This window comes from Spea bombifrons, chromosome 1 (assembly GCF_027358695.1).
Source record: "Spea bombifrons isolate aSpeBom1 chromosome 1, aSpeBom1.2.pri, whole genome shotgun sequence".
NCBI classification, from domain to species: domain Eukaryota; kingdom Metazoa; phylum Chordata; class Amphibia; order Anura; family Pelobatidae; genus Spea; species Spea bombifrons.
This window is the reverse complement of record NC_071087.1, coordinates 157,431,076-157,456,632: the sequence shown is the minus strand read 5'-3', so window position 1 is coordinate 157,456,632 and position 25,557 is coordinate 157,431,076. Positions and strand designations below refer to the sequence as shown.

General features: G+C 37.1%; 1 protein-coding gene across 1 annotated transcript in view; it reads left to right on the top strand.

The window, feature by feature from the left end:
* The window catches only part of DCC (DCC netrin 1 receptor), a 299,985-nt gene that overhangs the window by 215,245 nt on the left and 59,183 nt on the right, over positions 1 to 25,557 (top strand). Inside the window, exons 9-12 of the mRNA XM_053448217.1 lie at positions 6,618 to 6,772; positions 19,536 to 19,684; positions 22,740 to 22,878; positions 24,492 to 24,541. Of these exons, the coding sequence (XP_053304192.1) occupies positions 6,618 to 6,772; positions 19,536 to 19,684; positions 22,740 to 22,878; positions 24,492 to 24,541 (493 nt within the window). The remainder of the gene's footprint in view (positions 1 to 6,617; positions 6,773 to 19,535; positions 19,685 to 22,739; positions 22,879 to 24,491; positions 24,542 to 25,557) is intronic.

Below are 25,557 nucleotides of genomic sequence, written 5' to 3'. Positions count from 1 at the left end.
ATGTTATTGTTGAAATCTAGACACGAGGACTTTTAGCCTTTTTTTGTAATATCATATGAATCATGCGTGACAGCAAAAGTAGGTTTACCTCCCTTAAACCCGTTACCATGTAATTATTCATAAAATCAGATTAAATGTGATTTTACAGGAGAGAAGGGGCATATAAGGGTATATTTATTTGCTGCAAATTCACATTGTACTTAATTTGTGAAATGGTGGCTTCCTGTTAGAGTCCAAAAACTGCTTACTCTACCTCCCCATCCTATATTTTATCTAGGATAATTATCTTATGCTTTCATCTAATGGCTTGGTCATTTTTATTATAAATATCAGCATATTGTGGTGCCCGAAATGCCTGGCTGACAGTCCCTGGTGGGCAGTCCCACTAATGTTGGTGGGCGGTTCTGTGATGTGAGTGGGCGGTCCCGCCGACATCCTACTGATGTTGCGGAACATGCGCCATTTTTGTAGGGGAAAGTGGGCTGGCAGTTGGGTGTGCCACAATGCCGCTCCCACGACCCGGAGTTTCCACGCAGTGACCCGGAGACTCAGCTTTGCACCCAGAGTCTATGGACGAAACCCGAAGAGTTCCCAGGGATGCTTATATGCCACAGGGCCTTGGTAAAATAGTTCCAGCGCCATGAATGGGCTAAGAATGGGGGGAAAAGTCCCTAAACATTAATGCAGGTTTGATCAGTTCTGGCAAATCTTGTCCAGTTCTGACTAGCTGTAAGAAACAGAACACAGAAATGATCCAGTACTGACTGAAATGACATATTTGTATAACCCTCTGTACATTAATGTTCATAGGGGATTATGCCCAAGGTATTCTCGGATCCTTATTAAGAACCCTGGCCAAGCCTGGGCATAGCAAGCAGCATTCATATTGTGAATTATGACCACCGGTATTTATAGCCCTAGTGAAATTTATCCTGTGCCCGCTATTACACAGTCTACCACGCAGCCACGTGTCTACTACTTCGTACATAGCTTTGGGAAGAGCATGGGGTAGGAATTAGAAGACTTTAACATTATTATTATACTTAGTTTATAAGTCATCTACTTAAGGAGGAAATACACAAGCTAAATATTTCTATGTTCTGATATCTGTCTGATATGTAAAGTATTTTAGGATGTCTTTAATGCAGATTCCATGGTTAAATGCTTAGCGTTCTTACACTGATACATTGTATTTTCACTTATCTGAAGTTATAGTCCTCCTGTCCTTAGATTATCAGGTTATTGTTACATGTCACGTCCTGAAGATCCAGACGCGTTATTTATTATTTAACACACGAGATTCTGGAGGCGGATTTGTGAATCTGTACATCTCGATCCCAAAGAAATGTTTTGTTTCCTTGAAATATGCCCATGAACATTTTTAAATTCAAGACTACATGTGGAATGTCTCTAGATCAGCTTTGAAAAATACGACTCATGGTGCTTTGTCGACGTTCAGGCGAAATCTCCGGTACAGAGCTAATGGAGTCCTGGTGGAGCCCCAAGCAGCAAACGGTGTCAACAGAAAACAGATATTTTTATTAAAAACAAATGAGGCAAAGGAGTAGTTTTGAGATATTTCTCTATGTTGATACTAAAATTCCCCTTAAGAGTGTAGGTTTTTCTCTCCCAACAGTATGAATGGCTCTGTTTGTCAGTCATCTTAAAGAATAACTCTGATTGGTCCATACCGTCTTGGGTCAGCCATTTTGTAAAGAGTAAAGGAGCAAGATGGTTTAAACGCCTCTTCTTAGTAATTTTGTCCTTACAAGCTTTCATACGGTTGATCTTAATGGCTTTCCTTTCGCACCCAAGTTACTTACCACAGAATATTTCTTCTAAGAGTGATATAGTAAAGAGTATGTATGCTTTAACCCTTTCATAGAAGTTCACCGCTCACTGCAAACCTAATATTATTATTGATGCTGATTACATAACAATTATTAACGGAGATCTAGTAAATTCTGGAGCGCTATAACAATGGGGGGGGCGGCAGTGAAAATGAACATTGACAATATACCATTTTAATATGTGTTAAAACATACTGGTGCAGAAGGAGAAAAGGACCCTGTTCTTACAAGCTCACAATCTATCAGGGTACAAAAGCCTGTATTATTTTCACTATTGGTTGCATTTATGTATTCGCTGGTGTGTTTTGTTATTACATATACGTCATTTATATGTGAGTTGGCATTAGAGCAAATGTTATATACTGTAGTAATAATAATAATAATAATAATAATAATAATAATAATAATAATACTGTAGCTATATTATAAGCTACGATGAAAGTTTTAATAAACTCTCCTATAAAATGTGGATACTTGGACTATAGCAAAACGATTTCTATTACATACAAAATACATTATATAGTAAATACTTTACTTTGAATGTAACGGTTTATTGAGATTCGTTGCCAGTTAAAAATAGAAGAAATTAAGGATAAAATTCACGTTAAATATTTGATAAAAAAACATTATTAACAAAGCCATCTTGTTAAAAAGAAAGACGATCTGTATTTTGTTAAACACGAGCAAATGGAAAAGGTAAAAATAATCATTTCTGTGATTGTCGTTAATGTTCTTCAGTTCACAGAGAGGAATATAAGTGAGACTTTTACACCTCGAGGCTGCTAATTAGGTGCTTGACACATCTTGGCATCATTTTTAGATGCTCAGGACACGTATAATTACATCACGCTCCTATGTAATGCACTTTGTAAACTGCATAATGAAAACTTTACGTTGAAGCCCTAGTGATCTGTCGATATGTGGAGCGGCGGTACTCAGACGGCCTGTTATTTAATTTCCAAAGGAATTACAAGGATAGCTCAGAAGAATGACAGGCGGAAGAAACAGGCAGCTGGGGAACGAGACAGGGAATGACAGACAGCAATAGAATTAGCCACGGTGTCGGCAAAGCGGTGGTATATACGGGGGGGAGGGTACCTTCTGCAAACTACGTTGGCGTGTTTATGATCCTAGGACCTAGGACTGGTCCCCAGAGCTCTTCCCTATAAAGAGACTTGGTTGGTGGGCTGAATTTCAGAGACAGCCATCACTATCCAGACAATTGGTCGGAAACCAGATGGAACATGGTGGGAGAACTGAAAACCACCTAGAGATCAAAGGCTCTTCTCCGAATGTATAGCGTTCCAGGGTAAGGTTCTATTTTGTAACACAATGTAGCAGTTTTTCTACAATAACTAAGAAAGACAATGATATGGTGACCGGTAGGGTCAGAGATATCTTTTGCGTGATAAAAGGATGGGGCCATCCGATTGGAATCAGAGATAGTTTGACACCAAACAAAGGACCAGTTTGTGGGAGGGTGTGATGTCATGTTATAATCCAAACACCTAGTGTGACATTACATCACGACATTGCTTGTCAATCACATTCTTGGGTCTGTGGCCTCCAAAACGGATCTAGAGACATACCCACCTGTAAAAATGTTGACATTTTTTTTTCATTTCTGCAGCTTAGTTTGTGTGAATTTCCATATTTTCTCTAGAAAAAAAATTCTATTTCTAAGAGGATGGGTGCTTGGCCTAGAACACCGCGCTCTTCATTAAACAATATGATATCAACTCAATGAGAACAGAACGTCCTTATGGTTAATTAATAAAACAATTATTTTTTTTTATTTCTTTTTAAGAAGGACTGTTTCGGAAATCACTTTACGGTGCAGAATTTAAGGTGATTTGGCAGTGGCAACATTTTCAGTTTGACATTAAATACTTAGAAAAAAAAAAATAATATTTAAGTCTTTAATGTTCCTCGGGCTTATCTCCAGCTGAGTGGCGCATTATGAGCAAAAATGAAGGAAAAAGTTAAAAATAGCCTATGTTTCCTTTTACTGAATTGTCACTGGTTTAACGCGTACGGGTTTTTTAAAGCTGATACAGCTTTTTTTTTTTAATTTATAGAATTTGGAACAATAAATTAAATTATTAAATATTATTTATTCAGTTTGTAGTATAACGGTCTGGAAAAGAGAGGTTGAAGAAATATTCCTTATTTCACATAAAATTTAATTTAAAAAAATAAGCATATTCCCTCCACAGTGGAATATTGAAGAATTGGGCAAAATTTTACTTTTTTCTACTAAAATATTGCTCTTTTTCTGCTTAGTATTGTTTGAAGTGAGTGTAGCAGAATGCTGTGTTCTTTCTTTAATGGTATGCGGGCGTTTCATGTCCGGCTTTGATAAAGAGATTAAAGCCTCTAAATGAAATGGCGGATTCCTATTCCTTTTATCGAGACGGAGTACCTTTTTAATGCCAGGTGGCAAAATGTTTTTCTTTTATTGTTAATCTGATGAAAGGCATGTTAGTGACATGCGACAAACTAGAAGGTGGCCTCCAAAACTGATCTAGAGACATACCGACCTGTAAAAATGTTGACATTTTTCTGCCGCTTAGTTTCCAAATTTCCATATTTTTTTCTAGAAAAATATTTTTATTTCTAAGAGGGTGGGTGCTTGGCCTAGAACACCGCGCTCCTCTGTTGCGGTAGCATTAAACAATATGATATCAACTCAATGAGAACAGAACGTCCTTGTAGTTAATTAATAAAACTATTTTATTTTAAATTTATTTTTAACTATTTTTTTGTCGCAATGAAAATGTGAATAATTGTGTCACAGGTGTGTACAGCTGAGATATATATGCATTTTTTTTTAATAATTTAATTTGTTTCTGCTCCAAAACACCTGCACATTCTAAAAATATCTATTAAGATTTATAATGCGTGGACTCCTTCCTTGAAATAGAGTGAAAAGATATTTCTATTCTGCTTTACAAATTCATTTTTCAATTAAATCACTTAAGCTTTTAGGCAGATATGAGCCTGGATATATACCGTATTGGCTCGAATATAGGCCGCACTTTTTTCCCCCACTTTAAGTTTTTAAAGTGGGGGTGCGGCCTATATTCGGGCTCTAGCGCCCGACGCCCGGGACATGCAGTCCCGGGTGCCGGGCAGGCAGCGGGGTTAAGATACAGATCCCCCGCAGCGGTGCAGGGGACCTGCATCCTTCTCCCCGATACGCTCAGACAGCCTCCCCTGCCAGCACTTCCCACGGGGGGGGGGTGCCGGCACGGGAGGTTATCTAAGCGTTTTACCTCTGCCCACCCCCGACTTACCGGAGCAGACTCCCGGGTGTCTTGCGGGGCCGGCGGGAGACATTTACGCAATACGCGTATGCAACTTCCGGTACCGGTACCGTATTGCGTAAATGTCCCTCGCCGGCCCCGCAAGACACCCGGGAGTCTGCTCCGGTAAGTCGAGGAGGGGGGGCAGAGGAGGACAGCGGCAGCGTATCGCGGGGAGGGAGGACAGCGGCAGCGTATCGCGGGGAGGGAGGACAGCGGCAGCGGATCTCGGGGAGGGAGGGCAGCGGATCTCGGGGAGGGAGGACAGCGGCAGCGTATCGCGGGGAGGGAGGACAGCGGCAGCGTATCGCGGGGAGGGAGGACAGCGGCAGCGTATCGCGGGGAGGGAGGACAGCGGCAGCGTATCTCGGGGAGGGAGGACAGTGGCAGCATATCTCGGGGAGGGAGGACAGTGGCAGCATATCTCGGGGGGGGGACAGAGTGGCAGCATGTTTTTTTTGGTGCTTTTTTAAAGAAAAAAAAGCACCAAACTTTTAGGGTGCGGCCTATATACGGGGGCGGCCTATATCCGAGCCAATACGGTATATATATATGCAGTGTGAAATTTTTTTTTCCTTTTTTTGGTCCTGTCTTTAAGGCATATTCACACATTTTCTGCAAGGTCTAATTTGAAGCAGAGAACCGTACAAAGAATATATTTTTTTAATGAAAACCATACTTGTGCTTAGGAGCATATCTGTTCATATAAAACATATAAAACGGAAACATAAAGGGCCAATATATACAATATATAACACCGCTATAATACTTCTCTAACTCTATTTTTTCATGTATTTTACAGATGCACTAAATAAACTAAATTCTGTTAGTCTAAAAAAAATATATATATATATATATATAATATACCATATAGCATGTATACTATAAAATATGTGTAGATCACAGGAACATCAATCGTAACTTAACTCAAGTCATCCCTATTGTTAAGTTGCTGATTGTTGTTGATTGGCTCAGGCAGCCTTTTGTAAACGTGGATTTAGGATGTAAATGTGGATTCTCTGTTTAAACCACTAAAAAGTGGTTTAAACAGAGAATGTTCAGTCCTTCAAGTTATATATAATATTGTTGGTCAAAAAACACTTGACCAAGGGTTATAAGGGTCTTTCACGTTTCTGTGGGTGCATTCCAATGGCTTCTTGGTTGAATTACTTAAAAAGTTTAAGTGCCCGGTTTATAAAAAAATAATTTTATATATATAAATATATCTATTTATACAACCTCTACTCTAATATATATATATATATATATATATATATATATATATACCCCAAAAAATAAAGTGGAAATTAACAAGCCAAGGTACGTCCAAGGAACCCACGTACTGGGCTACAATATAACACCCATAGGATGTAGTTTTATAAACAGACTGGAACTGATCCAACGTATATAATGTATCTCTTGCGAATATTGTTTCTTATTTTTTTACATTTTTTTTAAACAGGGAACGGGCTGTAAATACATCAGAACCGGCAACACTGCAGCTGACCGTGGGAAATCTGAAGCCGGAAGAGACTTATTTTTTCCGTGTTGTGGCGTACAACGAGTGGGGACCTGGAGAGAGCTCCCAGCCCGTTAAAGTTGTGACCCAACCAGAAAGTAAGTGCACGCTCTGCCGTAATTGTGCTGGATGCTATTTTCAAAAGAAAAAAAAAATTAAAATGACTTTTGGGGGTCGCAGTTTTTACAAGAGAAAAGTATACTTTGAAATCGTGTATCCGGGTGATTCTGGGTAAAATGATGAAGACAGTTCATGATGACAGGATTATAGTTGTATCAGTCCCTTTCCCAAATTATGCATTTTGCCATTTAGCACCCTAAATTACTGTATTTACAGATATACATACCAGCATTCAGATGTTTGGGGTCACTTAGCTGTTTTAATGGAAAACAAGGACATTTCTTGCTTTAACAAACTTGAAATTAGCGAAAACACTGTCCCATTGGAACACAGGAGTGATGGGAGTGATAAAGGGCCATTGGAACACAGGAGTGATGGGAGTGATAAAGGGCCATTGGAACACAGGAGTGATGGGAGTGATAGAGGGCCATTGGAACGCAGGAGTGATGGGAGTGATAAAGGGACATTAGAACGCAGGAGTGATGGGAGTGATAAAGGGCCATTAGAACGCAGGAGTGATGGGAGTGATAAAGGGCCATTAGAACGCAGACGTGATGGGAGTGATAAATAGTACTCAGTTAATATAGTATCTTATTTGTAAAAACAATCTCCAGAATTATTACACTGATTGCAAAAAAAACAAAAAAACACTTTTCTTTTTTTACTACTTTCATTAATCATTTCAGAGGGTGGAAGAGCACTGGGAGGGCGTATATGGAACAGCCTCCAGGCAGAAGTGGTAGTGGTTAATACAATGAGGGGAACATTCATGGAATAGGCATAAAGCTATCCTGGATCTAAGAGAAGAATGATTTAAGTCTGAGTCTTAACATCAGGAAAATCTGGCAGACTAGACGGGTCGCACGGTTCTTATCTGCCTCCAAGTTCTATCATTTCTATTTTAATGCATTAATGTCACCTTTACATACATGATTTATGTGCAAATGCACGTTCCTACGTACATCTATTTGCTGCTGTTGTATTAAATAATGACAAAATACATAAAACTACACTTTACGGATTAACACATATTTTCCGTTATTTCCTTACCATGTAATTACCTACACATAAAGCGTTAGTTTGCTGCATTCCGTTGACATGTATTTGTGAAATGAACATATTCACAATATCGGCTGACTGACGTCTCACGTCCAAATACATTTATTATTTTCCTTTTATTATTTTTTTTCTTTTTATTTATTTTTTTGACGTCTGAATTTCCAAGCATCTTTAGTAAATCCAAAAACATTTTACCTTTATTTATATTTCTTTCTTTCTTTAATGATTGGCAGGCCGGCAATTGGAAATGTACACAAAACATATAGTAGATCCCTTTATCTTTTTATTTTTCACATAGTTTTTATATAATACCGTATTTATCGGCCTATAACACGCACTGGTGTATAACACGCACCCCCATTTTTGAACAAAAAAACTGAACAAAAAAAACGTCATCAGAATCACTGCTATCTGGGAAACCACACACACACACACACACACACAGACAGTAAGACACACAGACAGTAAGACACACACACAGTAAGACACACTCACACTCAGACACACACACCCTAACCCCCCCTTCTCAGGATCTCCTCTCTCTCTCCCTAACCCCACCCCGGTCACTTACCTTCAACTCCTGTGTTGGAAGCGTGAGGCGTTTGTCTCGGGTGCCGGCGCTTCAATGCTGAGCGCCGGCACCCGAGACAAACGCCTCACGCTTCCAACACAGGAGTTGAAGCGCTGAGGCAGGCGGCGGCTGAGGCTGAGGCAGGCGGAGGCTGCTGCTGAGGCAGGCGGCGGCGGCTGAGGCTGAGGCAGGCGGCGGCGGCTGAGGCTGAGGCAGGCGGCGGCTGAGGCTGAGGCAGGCGGCGGCTGAGGCAGGCGGCAGGCGGCAGGCGGCTGAGGCTGAGGCAGGCGGCAGGCGGCGGCGGCTGAGGCAGGCGGCAGGCGGCCGCCAGCAGAGGAGTCCTGGATTTCTGTCAGTCAGGGGGGCCCGAGAGTTGCCGAGCGGTCGTCTTCAGCAACCGCTCGGCACCCCTTGGGCCCCCCCTGACTGTCAGAACTCCAGGGCCCGGTCGCAGTTTCGACCCCGGTAGTTCCGCCACTGGCTCTAGGATTTATCGGCGTATAACACGCAGGTAGGGTTTCAGCTTCATATTTTAGTTAAAAAAGTGCGTGTTATACGCCGATAAATACGGTATTTAACGGAAAATCTGAAAATATATAACAATCTTGACTATTTCGTCTCTTTGACTGGGGTTGTCTTTTTTAATAATTCTAAAGTAGGGAAAGGGATCTTAAACTGAATGTTTTATAAGAGTCGTAAGCAGTACATTGACCCAAAGAGACACGTTACAAGAAACCTACAGTTTTCGGATATGTTATATGTTTGGCATTGTTCATTTTTAACACAATAGTTTATTGTTCTATTTTTCCCAGAGAAGATAGATCAGATGTAGAGTTTTATTTTTTTTTTTTTACTAAAAATGTACACGATTCTTCCTTTCGCTCTATGAAAAGCAGAACATACACGGCTATAAATGCTAGAATAAACATTATTAGTTTAGATCCAATGAGAAATATGATTACCTCTTGGGGGGGGATTCTTTTGACTCTAAGTGTCAAAATAAGACAAAAAAAATAGCTTTACTGGGGTTTTTATTTTTTTTTATTTTTTTGCCTTCTTTTGGATGAAAAGTAGGAATGATCGGTAGAAGAGTTGACCTTGATGGGCTTATCGACTTTAATTACAATGTTGCTTTGTAACAATAGTCCTCTAAAATGTATGCTAAGAACAGTTTCTTATTCCATGTAAAGACCTGGAATTAAACATACCCCTCCCCCTTTACACCCCATAACATAAATATACCACCAACAGATTCCATAGCGCGGTTACAATAGGCACAGGGAAAATATTTAACAAAGGCAAGTTAAAAATTGATAGTATCATTAACACACATTAAAATATATTGGAACGGAAGGAGAAGGAGGTATCTGGTCTCGGGAGCTTACAATCTATCCGCATTTTTAGCTTTAGAGGTGCTTATTTTCTTAACCCCCTAATGACAAAGTCCGTACATGTACAAGCCCTCAAAATGCATTGTTTTCAATGGGTTTAATGACCGCCCATTGTCCGTAAGGGGTTAATAGCATTTTTGGTTAATTTATCCTGTTTACTTGGGTATGGACTTAGTTTACCAGAGCCAGAACATTGGAGATCATGAGACGTGAAAAGATTGGAAAATGAGTATTTTAGCCATTTATTTGTTAAAATTGCTTCAAAAACCCCTTCTATAATCTCTTTAAAAGATCGGTTACCCTGGATTCTGTCTTTTTTTTTATATATATATTCATAAAATTTTGAAGGGCTGGGTTTTTAATGGAAAGCTTTTTCTGAGCCCAAGATTAAATCTTAATAATCTCCATCTCCCTCTTTCATTTTATTTTACCAAAGTCATGTAAATCATAATTCACCCGAGTTACAGAACATGTCTAATCTTATCATGCCACATACTGCGACCCAGAGAATTATCATTTATTTTCCATTTCACAAAATATCATAATTAAAAAGTGTGTTCGTTTTTCTTAAATAAGCAAACGTTCAATTGTTTGTTCTTTGGATAAATGTATTATGCAGCCGAAGAATATTCAATGTTTTATGTAAATTTATAATAGTATTATACACAGAACCTGACCGTTGTTTTTTGCCACTTTCTTCATGAACTTTAAATTTTTTTATTTATTTTTTTACAATTTTTAATATAAAACAAGCAGAACACCTATAGAATGAACTGAATGGAATCACGCTATTTAGAGAATTGTGCTGATATTTGGGTATTTTTTTTATTTGCATGCTTTTATTTGTACTGCATCTTATCAATGGGAGCATTTTCCTGCCACTGATTGGCTGCTTCTAACAGCCAATCATGGCAAGAATCGGTGCTGAGACTTAACTTAATCTTTGTAGCTTTTCCATAAACGTGATATTCAAGGAAGGGTCAAAAATTATTTATTTTACATTTTATTCTTTTAACTCCAAAATGTTTAAATGACCATGATCTTTCTCCCTCTTTTTTCAAATCCAAATTTTATAAATATATATTATTAAATATTATATATATATATTTATATATAATATATATATATATATTTGTATGCACAATATATCTAGTATTTTGCTTAGAAAGTAAAAAAATATGATTAAGAATTCATCCTAAATACAGTAAATAATCAAAAATATTTTTCCATGCTTAATACAATTATTTCTCTTTAATTAGTGGTTTTTTTCCGTCCCATTTCTATGTACTTATTTTCCAATTGCTAGATTTTTATTATAAATTCACTTTCTTTACCAAGTGGAAAGTCAAGTCCCACAAATATGGTAGAGAGAGAGAGATCCCGGAATTAACCAAGTAATGTCAGGGCGCACGTTCGGCCCTTCTCCCCCCATTTTGGCACATAAAGGGTTCAGGACGCTACGTTAACCGCCATAAACATTGTGGTGCATTGCAGGATGTTTGAGCTCCATTGAGAAAGAACTAAAAAACAGAATTAATTTCGGGCAGGCGACCACCCGGATACCGAGACTGCTCGCCCCGTACGTTTCTGCAGGCCTGTTTGCACCCACCTGTTTTCGGCACATTTTGTTTTTTTTCTGCCGTTATTATTTTGTTATCTGCATGGCCGCTCGTGCAGAAAGGTGGGGAACAGATCCTGAGCATTAGAAATAAATAACCAGCCTTGTATTTGGTGTCGCTGTAGGTATTTTGTTTTTTCCGCAGGCCGGCTGATTAGACGTCGTGTGACTTTTTTTTAAATCTTGCAGCCAAAAAATATTTTTCTAGGAGCAGATGTGATGTTTGTTTTTGTCACACTAACACAAAGCATTCTACACGTCATGGATGGAACATTATGTGTGGGTTAAACATAAGACTATAATAATAATAAAAAAATGAAGTTAATTCACACACAAAAAAAATAATTTTTAAAATCTTATCTCGATATTAGCTGGAGTTGTTACTTAAGTTTTTTTTTATGTTATTTTTTTTAAATATATATATATAGCATGTTTGGAGACAAATACATCTTAATTATGGTGATGGAGTCTACCATTATTCCCTGAGAATTTGAAAGGGATGGTCAGAAAATAAAAATAAGCATAAAATACAGCGCTCTATTCAGTAATAACCCCCAGCGCTGATACAAAAATATAACCCCCCCCAGCGCTGTATACAGTAAAATAACCCCCCAGCGCTGTATACAGTAATATAACCCCCCGCACTGTATACAGTAATATAACCCCCAGCGCTGTATACAGTAATATAAACACCAGCGCTGTATACAGTAATATAACCCTCCAGCGCGGTATACAGTAATATAACCCCCCAGCGCTGTATACAGTAATATAACCCCCAGCGCTGTATACAGTAATATAACCCCCCAGCACTGTATACAGTAATATAACCCCCCCAGCGCTGTATACAGTAATATAACCCCCCAGCGCTGTATACAGTAATATAACCCCCAGTGCTGGATACAGTAATATAACTCCCCAGAGCTATATACAGTAATGTCGGTCGGTGACAAAAACCTGGTTTTATCTCATTTTGTCCCCATAAACTCCCTTTATCTGCAGACCTGGAGGCGGCCATTGTTGTCAGTTATGCGATATTTTGGGTGACTTTCCCTGCTGAAACACCACACTGAGCTGATGCTTTATGGCAATGCTAATGAAGTCCGTTCCTCCATAGACTTTAATAAGTTTGAGTGTCCAACTGGGTGACTAAGACAGAGCCATTCTATTGTTCCCCACTGGCAGTATGAGAAGGAGTCCGGGTATTTGTCCAGTAGATTGGGGCTCAGATATACAGCTGCCTGAAAACATTATATTATGGGGCAAAAAACTAAAACTATTTCAAAAAGAAAATAGTGCAATATTTTTAAAAACCCACTTTTAACCGGATACTAGAGACAGAAGACATTTGATTGGAGTTCCCCTTTAACAGACGTCATCATACTCAATGAAAGATGATGTCAGTGTCGCACACTATGGTCTTCTCTTTTCCCACCTGTCCGTCAACTTCATGACAATAGGAGGGTATATTTCTTGTGGCATTGAAGATATGTGGATAAGAAATGATGTGCGAAGCTCACAGCTTGGCTTAAAATAGAGAAGAGCAAACGTTCTGCACATAATTTGATCCAGCACGTTGTCAACATGATCTACAGAACTTCAGTAACTGCTCGCTTCTCATAGCGAGGACTGTGTGCTCATCTGGTTACCCGGCATCTACCGCTCACATGTCGCATATGAAAATGCATGGCAGCCGGCGGGCAGAGCAGATGTTACACAACATAATATTAGCTTTTAGGAATATCGCTGCTGGGCACACAAGACGAGTTGAAACATTTTTTTTTATTTTTTTTTAAAAAAAAGATCATTCTTGTCAATTCTCTATAGAATTTTCCATACAAAAGTGAACTAAAGCATAAACACTTTTATGGATGGTTCTAGCCTACGGATAAATTCACTATGGTGGTTTTAATGAGCCAAAATCTTCTTGTTTTTTTTATTTTATTTTATTTTTACTTTTATGTTAACAAATAACGATATTTTGATTAAATAAACAAGTATGTATTTCAGTCTGCATCCATTTAATACTTATATTAGTGTATGGTACCCATACCTGGGAACTTCTTCACTCTACCACTTCTGCTGGGAGGCTGCACTTACCTACCACCCTCTCGGTAAAGTAAAAATGGAAAGTTCACCTCTTACAAGTAACTTTTGTCAGGGGTTTATTCGCTAAACTGTATGTTACCAGCCGCGGTATGAATGACCAAGTCATGAGAGTTTTCCCTATATGTTTTATTCCTATATGACACACATCCGAATTAATTAAAGAACGTGAATTCTGATTCATTAAGCTTGCAAAGGTCAGACCTTTTGTAGGTGAAACTATGGGGTTTGTCTCTTTATAATTAATATTAATTTCTGTGAGTTTAAGGACGTATAGGATCCTGTCTAAAGGCATTATCATGCTACAGAACCATTATAGAAACGTCACACAATGATTTAGGGATGTTTAAGAAAGGTATTGATTAATCATTGATCATATTAGGTTAAACCTGCCATTTAAATTATTCAGTTGCCATGATTTATAATTGGGTCAATTGTTTTAATCATCCAGGTTATGCTGGCTTTATATATATATATACAGTATATATATATATATATGTTCTTTTACTATGTGGTATTTATATATCATTATTTTTGGGACATATATTTATTTTTCAGTATATAGATTTGTTTTCTTTATTCTTTATTATTATTTTATTATGCTCAATTCCTGCCTACTCCCCGTCCACTAAATCCTACCTAAGGCTAGCCTTGCCCCTGCAAAGGTCCAATCCCACCCCATTTTAGAAGCCACACCCCTAGGCGCTATAAGGGTTAAGCGCTTAATGTCGAGGACTAATAAATATAACCGTTCAATAGTCTCACATGAGAAAAGTATAGTTAAAATGATACCATTTATTGGCTAACTGAGAGTTTAATTGCGAGCTTTCGAGACCAAGTTGTTTGGTCCCTTTCTCAGGCATTAATGAAGCTTAATAATATTTAATAATAATTAATAGTCTCACATGGTCACCCTAAAATTCTTTCATCCCATAAAGAACTACCAATAGCCTTGAAATGTAAGTATAAAGTTATAAGGTAATTACTCCTAAAAATACAATTAAACAATCCTCATTCTGTTATAAACTATGATATTTTAGTTAATGCTTGGGCAACACAATCATAAAGGATTTATCAATTAACTCGAAGACAAAAGATCTAATCTCCCAGAGCCTTCCAACGCAGAAGATTCATTCTTAATTGAAGTCACTCTCAAACTTCTGCTCAATAATTTAATGTAGAAATCTATTTGTCTTTCTCTATTTATCTCCAGCATAGACAGAGGCTGCCAAGAAGTTAATGAACTCCTTATCTTCCAAATCCTGAGAATGAAAGAAATTTAATACAAACTGTGACTTGGAGGAGAACTAGCAGAGAGTCAACAGAGAGTTATAGTACAGTACATTTTACTGTATCAGCAATATTATAAATAGTCATTATAGAGCAGAGACGTCCAACCTGCGGCCCTCCAGCTGCTGAAGGACTACATCTCCCATACTCCCCAGCCAGCCCCTTAGCTGAAAGAGCATTATGGGAGATGTAGTCCTGCTGCAGCTGGAGGGCCGCAGGTTGGACACCCCTGATATAGAACATTTTACATATATTTGATGTTGGATGGCATGTATAAATACCTGGGAATTGTCTGAGTTTGACCTGGAGTCTCCTGGTGAAGCCCTGCTTCCCTGGGTCTCCAGGTCAGTTTTTTCATTCCCTGGGCAGAGCAATGTATGACCACGCCCACTTCAGCAATGTAGGACCACGCCCACTTCTTGCCCATATTCCACCTGCTTACCTGCCACTTTCTCCTGATCCCAGCTTACCTTCTCTCCCATGAAAGGCACTGCGGGGCCAACCCGGCCCCCACCACTAGCCCTGCCCCCATACAAAGCCACTCCCCCACAGAGGGAGAACAAAGATGGACAGCTCAATAGATGACAGATACAATTATATGTAGTTTTATCAAAAAGTTTAAAAGTTACAAGACTTAATGTCATTGTATAGGATAGCAGTTCACCTTTACCGAGCTATTGTCTGCCATCAGAACAGAGAGTCGTATGGACGCCTGTGTTTACGTAGACAGTCCCAGTTGCATTGGACTAGCAAACGTTTAAAAATATAACTTTTTCTATACACCGTGTCTGATTTTTTTTGAGCTCTGTATATTTCTAATATGTAAAGTGGGCCTTTGATGTACTAAGTCATCCAAGGAAAGAGCTTGGGATGGACATTGGCTGGCTCCAACATACTTCATGGAACCTCGGAACACTTGTGTCCTTGTTAAGGTGTAGGGTTAAGTACATACATGAATCTGTAACAGTAGGTTGTTGGGGAGTTGAGTACAAGGAGCAAGGGAAACTTATCATGAACATTAAGTTAGAGGGCGTCAGTTCCATACATGAAGACAGAGCAAACATGTTTTAGTGGGACGACAAAGGTTTAAATCAGTGTATGTTTGTAGCAGTGCCTAAAACAATAAAATTGGCCCTGGCACTTTAAGGCCCTAGGCTAACAAATCATTTGCATGTGTACATGGCGCGTGGCCACAAGCAAAGGTGGTCCATGGCCAGTCCAGGTCCGGTATTAAGAAATAAAAAGCTGGATAGTTCTCTTATAGAAACTAAAGGTAGGATTAAAACATCAGTTCGCCCTTTTTAAATGTTACCCTGAGCCTTATTAATTTTGATTATTATCCCAATTACGATGGTTGATTAAATGTCAAAAGTGTTTAATAGCTCGGCGACTTTTATCAGAAAAATATTTTTCACTAAGCTGTTTGTTGTGTATGCAGTTTTCTAATTCTCTTTCAAAAAAAAAAAAAATAGATTTATTTCAAGGATTAGAAATTCAAGAGCAACCAAGACCTGGGGAAGTAATGGGTCAATCAATTCATTAATTCAAGCCCAAATCCATCATTTTGAAGCCCAGGGTCATTGGCTTTTAAATTCCTCTACACAGTTCGGTGCTTTGTACCATTCACAATCTAGCTCAAGCTATAGAGGGCTAATGGAAGGTATATTTTTATAGCATGACGAGAAATAAAAATTGTAGTTAGATGAAATTGTAAATTTGTCATGATGAACGTTTTAGCAAGTGGGATTTAATGTATCTATTAAAATATTTCTATTAAAATGACCCATCCCCCTCTATGTCCAAGTAATGGTTCTGCATAATTTTCTAATTTATTGCATCATATTCAATTTACCATTTTTTTATTTAATTCTTTTACCGTTTTTTTATTTAATTCTTTTATTTTTAAAAAAATGGATTTTGCATTTCTTTTTTTTTTAAATTAAATTTTTAAAAAAAGAAAGGTTATAACAGACAGGTAACAAACAAATATGTAAGACAAACTTACGATATACAATAAATATAATAAGACATACTATCCAGTTTATGCCAATTATCAACATCAAGAGGAGAAGAAAGGGGGGAAAAACTGCATTTCTAATATTTAAAAATAAGCCATACTTCAACCCCATTGTTTAAGATTATTACATATATGCCTACTTATACTTACTAGTCTGTAGTGACTCGAGTAGATTTTGTTAAGGACCCCAGCGTGATAAATTGGATTTCCCTAACAATGGTCATACAGTTCTTAATAATGCCATAAATCACGAAGAGCCCAAGTTTTCAGGGGCCTTGATAAATGGACCCCACACAGTTTTGACAGATACATGCAGTGGATAGATTTTGTAGAAAAATAAATCATTTCTACAGCACTGACATAGTTTTCCATCCAGTCTTATTATTATTTGAATTGTTTCTGTCTGAGTTACTAGCAAAAAAAAAAAATATGCAGACTTAATGTTACATTATAATTTATTATTTACATTTTATATTGTTTTTCATGTCCTGAAAATTGTATTTTCGTAACAAAATTAAGTTTTCTACTGAAATAAAAAAAAATCAATCGTTAAAACAACAATTAATAGTTTTACGCCATTTGCTACAAATATGTTGAATCAAAAAATAAATGAAAAAAAACAGGATTTTTTTGGAAGAAAAATTAATATGATACATTTCCATAGTTATATGTGAATTTAAAAAAAAGTCTAGTTCTATTTTTCTAACCCTAGACATGTTCTTATGCTTTCAGGGTTGAAAGGGTTAATACAGAAGTTACCTAAGGCCATACTCTACATTCTGCCTTGAATGAAAGCAAATATTTTAATTTTTCCCAGAAAAAAAGGTTTTATGACGCAGGAAAATGATCTGTGAAAGAGAATTTTCTTTTTATTATAACATGGTTTTGCTTAGCCGGCTGACAATAAAAAATGAGTAATAATTCAAATATTGTATGTGATAAATTAGAGCTATTACTATTCTTCTTTAAAATATTTTTATACACAATAAAAAAAAAAATACAAAGCTATTGTTTTACTTAGATAGAATCAATTCCAAAATGATTGCAGCTTGGTATAGAGATATTAAATACAGAAAGAGGGCCGATGAAGCAGAAGCACATTAAAACATTTCTGTGGATAAATGGAAAAAAAAAACAGTTTAAATGATTGATTTTGCATCCAGGTCATATAATGAAATGCACTATTTTGCTCCTTTTATATGTTTACAGATGATTTCGCTGCTGATAGATTGTCCTCAGTCTCGGTTTGCATTTAACATTGTTCTGTTTTTTTTCATTAATGTCACCAAAACCAATTAGGTATAGAAAATGTTGTTAAATTATATGGCTTTAGGGATTGTTTATCAAAGTCTCCTGAAACGTTAAAGGTAAAAAAAAAAAAAAAAAAAATTATCGCCTATAATGAAATCATAACCCTGATAGCTTTCCAAATGTGCTGATGACAACAGAACGCTTGTAGATTACTTCTAATTATATTTTAAAGGGATAAATGCCAAAAAAATAATTTATCGTGTTATTATTACGGAACCACGAACAATTTGGTTGATATGCTGCAGGATTTTCCTATCTACAGACACAGGCTTGGAAATGGGGCTGCTGAATCGTACGTTTACTGTCGGTTACGTGTTAATACTACATGCTCCAGGCTGGCACAGGGAGTGATGTCCAGCGTTAAGCAGAATTAAGATTCTGCCAAAAGAAGAAACCGATCTAATTGGAACCTTTCTGATTAGTTAATTGCATTAATACTAACAAGGAACTCATTCTGACTACCATCGGCAGCGTATTCTAGGGTGGAGTAGTCGCTTTACCGATGACCGGCTCCTTGCTCAATGGGCCAGTTAGGCAGCAACCTCCATACACCATTGCATACTGTCCTGGATGGAACCTATAGAGTTTCTCAAATGGATGCCTATGTAAAAAGACCATTTGGCAGCCTGCTTGATGACTTCATAAAGAAAGAAATACTTCTTGCATTGGGTCATAGCATGGACGCGCCATGGGGGGGGGTTATATATAAAAAGTGATGCTGGCGAAATCACCATAGCTACCAAGAAATAGGTTTCAATCAGCAAAAGTATTCTGTTGGTTGCTAGGATGGTTACACTAGGTTCCAAACTTTTCATTAGAATCACTTTTAATGCCACTCCTGATGTGTTCAACCAACTCAACAATATGTTTTACTTGCTATGGGAAGCTGCACTTAGGAGGTAATTTCATTGGGTGGATGCAGCACAAAACTGATGTATTCTATGTGCGTGAGAGTTCCTAGTTTTATATATGTTTAGCGCATGACTCCTTATAATCACACTGTGTTTAATATTTAAGCATGTCCGCTCTTTGGCCATACCGGGAAACTCTCTGGGTTTGACCCGGTGTCTTGGGGTGAAGGCCTACTTCCCCAGGACTTTGGGTCACCTTCTTTGTTTTCCAGGCAGGGGGTCGGTGTTTAACCACGCCCACTCCCTGCCTACTCCCCTCCCACTAAAACATCTGGCGATAGCCTTACCTCCTTATATGACAAGCCCCACCCCCACATGTGACTTGCCCATCTGAAATTGCAACAAGCCCTGCCCCCTCTTATAGCCACTCCCCCAGAGCTTCACTTAGCCTACCTGTGGAAGTTCTCAGGTATGCCTGCGGTACTAGAATGGTTCACCTGTTCACGCTTAAAAATCTGTTTTTGTTACAGTACAAGTTCCGGGACCAGTGGAAAATTTGCAAGTCATCTCTACCTCACCTACCTCAGTCCTAATTTCTTGGGAACCTCCGGCCTATGCAAACGGTCCAGTTCAAGGCTTCAGAGTGTTCTGCACGGAAACAATTTCAGGGAGAGAACAGGTGGGAAATACACTAGAAATACAGGTTTTATTGAATAAAAACATTATATTCATGGAAATAATATAGTTAGCATCAAACTGATTGTGACAGAATAATCATATTGTCAAAAAGCATTTGATCAATTCACTTGGATCCTCTGGAAAATAATCTAAAATTAACCATACCGGGATGTTAAGATGTGCAACAAAAATGACGATTCAAATTTTACAAAAAATTAAAAATCAATATTTCATGGTTATGGTGGAATGGGATCAGGTGTGGAAATGACTCACCTTGATGCAATATTAATACATGACATTGAATTCGAAATGTATAGTCTGTTCCAATCATTCCTCTCACTTGAATTTTCATGAATCAGTTGAAGAACTGAGTATTAAATTGTCCATATTTACTAGTCCACATTTAGATAATAATAATAATTTATATATAAAAATCAAATCAGCAAAAAAATTGAAATGTAACCGAACCAACAGAGATCTTCTAGTGAGACCAGTGAGGCTCAAACGGTGATTCATGAGCCATCGGAGATACTCAGGACACCTCAAGGTGACCCTCAGAAAGTTACAAGGAATGTACAACAAGTGGGAGAAGAACATTTTCTTAACTAGAACCTTAGCCGTTATGTCAAACCGGTTGCTCAAGACTTCTTTAGAAAAATTGTCTACATTCTGCTTTCTATGCAAAACAAAAATTGGGATTCCTGGAGAGAATAGAGACTACGTGATTTTATATGTGGGTTTTCCTTTCTTCTCCTTTTTCCTTTTCTTCCTTTTCTTCCTTTCATCTCTTAATCGTCATGTCTTTTAATACATACATTTACTTTGTCCTGCGTCAAGCTTAGGGTACCGTGACAGCCGCCGTAAGCTTGATATGAAATATAATCATGTTAGGGTAATTCACACTATATAAAAGAGGACTTTGAAAATCCTGAAGGGCGTTGGATGAAATAACCATTAACCATCGGAAGGAGGAAGGATTACTGCAGAAAGGAAATGTCTTACTTCATTAGTTGGACTGACCCTAAAGTGATTACGAGCAAAGCTAGACGTCACATCATTAGCAGGGGATACAAAGTAATCAGAAGGAAGTGAACGTGTGTGCTGTATGGTTAACTTTTAAAACATGCATGAACATTATGAAAGCAATGAGGTAGATCACAAGCTAATGGACATGATCAGAGGTGATGAATAAATACCAGAGGAATGTATATTTTATTCTGAAATGGAGAAAATGAGAAATTTAGGAAGCATGTGGCTTATATGAAAGCTCATCATATTAGATTGTCCGTAGGGTTTCCTGATTACAGTCAGGCTTTCTGGATATTTCCTCATCGTGGCTGAAACCGGAAGTTTTTTTGAATACGTGATTTTATTTTTCTGGAGCTTGAGTTCCCGAGGTGTCATCATTTTATAATCTGTTATCAGATCTGCCCAAGGCTCTATTTGAAGAAGGCAAACTAGGCTTGAAAAACTCGATCTGGTGACTCTACTCACCTTTACTAAGCCCAAGATCTCACTTATCCCACCTGTTGTTTGACTTTGGGGGATCAAGAGGGGCACTAAGTTATCCCAGTGGCACTTGTTCCTAGGAATTCTTGGAATGATTGAGGATTGAGTATTAAGTGGTCTTTTTTTACCAGGGCTGGACTGATTTTAAGGATGGCGGCCGCCTGATGGATAGGCATGGCAACACGTTACTTTTTTCTGCTCATGTAGCGTTGAGAATGACATATTTAGCCTCCAGATGGCCAGTCCATGCCTGATTTTGACTGTTGTAATGGCGCTGGTACACCCCAATACAATGGGAAAAAAAAACCCCAGATCAATACCCAATTATTTTTATCGAAAAATATCAAATATGTTACCCATATTAGCAACACTGGTAAAAAAAAAATCCCTGACTATGTGATTCCCACACTGTATATATCTAATGATCTAACTGCATCTAGTTTGTTTGTTTTTTTACAAAAAATATGATTTGGAGAAAAACATAAGGACGCAGTCAAGTTTAATCGCAACCCCCCCCCCAAATAAATTCATTTTCTAGGGCATTCTAAAGGTTGAATGGGAGTTTCACTCTTGTCTATTACATAATCAAAAAACTTGAGTGATTTCAGCATTTTAATTTGGTTTTACTCCAGTATGAAAACAACTCATTGGTATTCCGCATAGTTCATCTTCATGTATCTTAACTTTCATCTGCAGAGTCATAAATCAAAGTCATTTAATATCAAGTGCGAGGAAGGAGAGCAATGAAAATGGATGTTTGGAACGCACCACTTCACGTTAGGGATAGAGATTTCAGCACCTGAAAAGATAATTGGTTTAGAGCGTAACAAAATTTCATAATTTTAACACCAAAAAAAAAGAAAAAAAAAGAAAGCTCTTTGAGATAATTAAAGATTGAAGCTTGTTACTTTGAGATTATTCCCCTGGAGTTGTGATACGTTCTTATTACCTTTTCAAATAACTTTTATCATAAAAAAAAAAAAGAAAATCTATCATTACGAAATTACCGGCTTTATATCAGTCTTTGAGAAGAAGATACACGATACGTTTCAAATACAAGAATACATTTTTTTGAAATGGGGAAAACAACATTGATTTGGAATACATGTTTTTTTATTGTAAACACTAGTTTACTAGTTATAAGTTAAATATTTCATTGCGTATTTATTACAAAAATCATCGAAATATAAACATTTCGGCCAACAAATAAACTACGTTTTCCAGCGTGGGAGATCATAGATGGCTTTCACTGCCACAGCAGAGGTTGGGTTGGAAAGGACGGAGGGCAGATGTCCGTTTTATGGTTCAGTGGTGGCCGGCGAAGATCTGTGACTCCATTAGAAGATCTATGACTTCCTTCTCTGATGGAGGCAAGGATCTGCCTGCTTCCGCATAAGACCACTATGGGCAGATACTTTCTTCCCTTCCATCCCTCACCGGTAAATGCGTAAAAGGTTACTACGCTGCCACACATTACTGCTGAATGATGAAGCGCAGCTTTCATCCCTAATGTAACGGTAATTATTCTGTTGGCTTTTACCCACCAGAATATCGAAGTAGATGGACACGCGTACAGATTGGAAGGCCTTCGAAAGTTTACAGAATACAGCATAAGAGTCTTGGCCTACAATCTTTATGGACCCGGTGTCTCTTCCGAAGAACATACGGTCGTGACCCTTTCTGATGGTAAGTGCGACTTGAGACACAGTCCGAATTTTGATTGACATGTTACTGGATGGAATTGTGGATAACTGACACAGATGTCCAGTGGTAGTCCTAAAGGGTCAGAAAAAGAGTTTCCAAAATGATACCTAACCATAGATAAGGTTAATTATGTTATTGGAATTTTAATCAAAAAAATCATTGATATGTTGCAGCGAATAAATTACAGATGTTTCGCATAAAAAAATAGCATTTTTTGGTTATATATAATAGGTAAAAAAACTTTTCATTGCTTTACAAATAACTTCTGCAAATAGAACCTGATCCAGTATATCACATTTCCAAACCACCTGCTGTTCTACTATTTTACTTGCATTTCTGTTGGTAATTACTGTGTTTCTAATATTATTTTTGATTACATTATTTTTATTATATTTTTTATATATATATATTTGTAATCTTTTTTTTTTCCTTTTTTTTTCCAGCATACATTATTATTTGTACTGAGTTAATGTTTTCTCCGCGTTCTACATTCCCTCTACATGCATTTCAACTTGTTACATTAAATTGACGAGTTCATAAACATAAGCATTTCACTAAATATTCTTTAATTGTACGATTAAATAACCGATGTGATAAAACTTCATTTTTTTTTTCTAAAGAAAACAGATTTGTCATACTTTCGATGACCTACATCTCATGTTTCTATGTATTTCCAGTTGTTTATTTTTAGCAAAGAAAACTTCGGGGCATTTTATTTTCATACAGCGATATAACAAATACTAGGTCAAATTGAAAATGTCTAAACACTGTAATTCTTCCCTGCTGGTAAAAATATGTTTTCCTATCATCTCCTCTCGTGTTTTGTAAAGCATCTTTGAAATAAAAATGCAGCATATAAATATTTTATTTATGCATACTGGTTCCACATACAGCTTTAAACATGTTTTCTCTTTGTATTGCATGTATGCATTTTCAAGTATATTTATTATGTTCCAATATAACGTATGTTCTCTTTGTGAGTCCACTGGCTCATTTAATGCACATATTGACGTATATATACGTCTTGGCATTGAATAAAATACTCTTATGCCTATTTCATACATGTTTTAATTACCCCACCATTTTAACCCCTACAATATTTGTAGCCCATTCCAATTATCCCACTCCACCATTAAAGAAATGCTTCTTATATCACATCTCAACTTGTTAGCCTCTAGTTCCAGACATTAATTATTAGTAGTAGCCCTTGGACTAGTTCCATAATATCTACGTTTTCTTGGAGATGCTATTAAAGAAGAGCACCTTGATGGGCGGTATCTCTGCCAACTTTTGTTCATACTTTGCCCACTTTGCCCAGCAATGCATACCCTACAATCCTTTATTAATTTGCTTTCACTGGGGATACTTGGTGGCCAAGGCTTTTTTTTTGTCTTGGGAAATTTGAGATTAGAATTTTTCCTTAGTCAGAGACAATTTCATGGTTTGCTGATTAACAAAATGATGCTAAATCTACTAAAAACTTTAATGGAAAACTATTTTTTACTTATAATTACTATACCTGTATGTATTTTATTTTGATTTTTTTTTGTTGGTATTTTTTTTATATATATTTTTTTATTTCTTTTTTTCCCTAGTACCCAGTGCTTCACCCCAGAATGTGTCTTTGGAAGTAGTGAGCTCCAGAGTAAGTCAACATACTTGATTTTTTTCTAGAAGTTTGAATTAGTAATAATAATAATAACAATAATAATAATTTTTAATAATAATAATAATGTATTAATATATTATTATTATTATTATTATTATATAGTATTATTATTTGTTCTTTTATGTAAACAACCATAGAATTCCATGTAAAAAATATTCACAATCCTTTTAACGTAGAATGAAAAACTGTAGCTATAAACACTTCTCTATTGTTGATGTCGATCAGTCACAAGAGACGTTCGCCGTCCAGTTTGTAAGATGTTGCTGTTTCTGTATTAATATCTGTCTCATAAATGCCAACGTCTGACCTCCAGCTCCTAGTCTGCAATAAAGTAGGTATGAAGTGTGAGAAGGATTGATATCTTTTGGAAGAGCTCAACCATAAAATCTGTTATTATTTGACGTACTACTATATTTGTCTGTCGGGATGTTAGAGAGCATTGAACTGCCTTTTGTTTATCTCTTCCAATGTGCCTCCGAGACACGTAGTTGAGAAAAACCATATATATATATTTTTTAAGTACGTTTTTAAATCTTTTGGGTAATTAGTGTATTAAATAAACTATTGTGCTTTATGAATTATACCATATCTTTCAAGAAGAAAAAAATTGCCTTGCATCCCAAATACCCATAAATATCTGAGAAATTATTCATATCATCTTTATTTTCCAAAAAATTGCTTGTGCTTAATTATGTTATTGCTACCTAATGAGGATTGTTATGTTGACCAGGTTATTTAGACCTGATTATTTGTTAACGCATTATTGCTGTGTTCCTCGGTCAAGTAATTAGCTTAATTTAGATGTGTCAGACCAATCTTCTAGATCATTCAATTACTCACTCTGATGGATCGATTCTTGTTACCACCACCTAGTAAGCTATTTCCGAGAAAAAAAAAAAAAACCCTAAAACAAGAAATGCTTGTCGTTAGTCTAAACAAAAAGTCTAAAAATGTGAAAATAAAAGATTCATCATTTTTATATAGAAAGATAG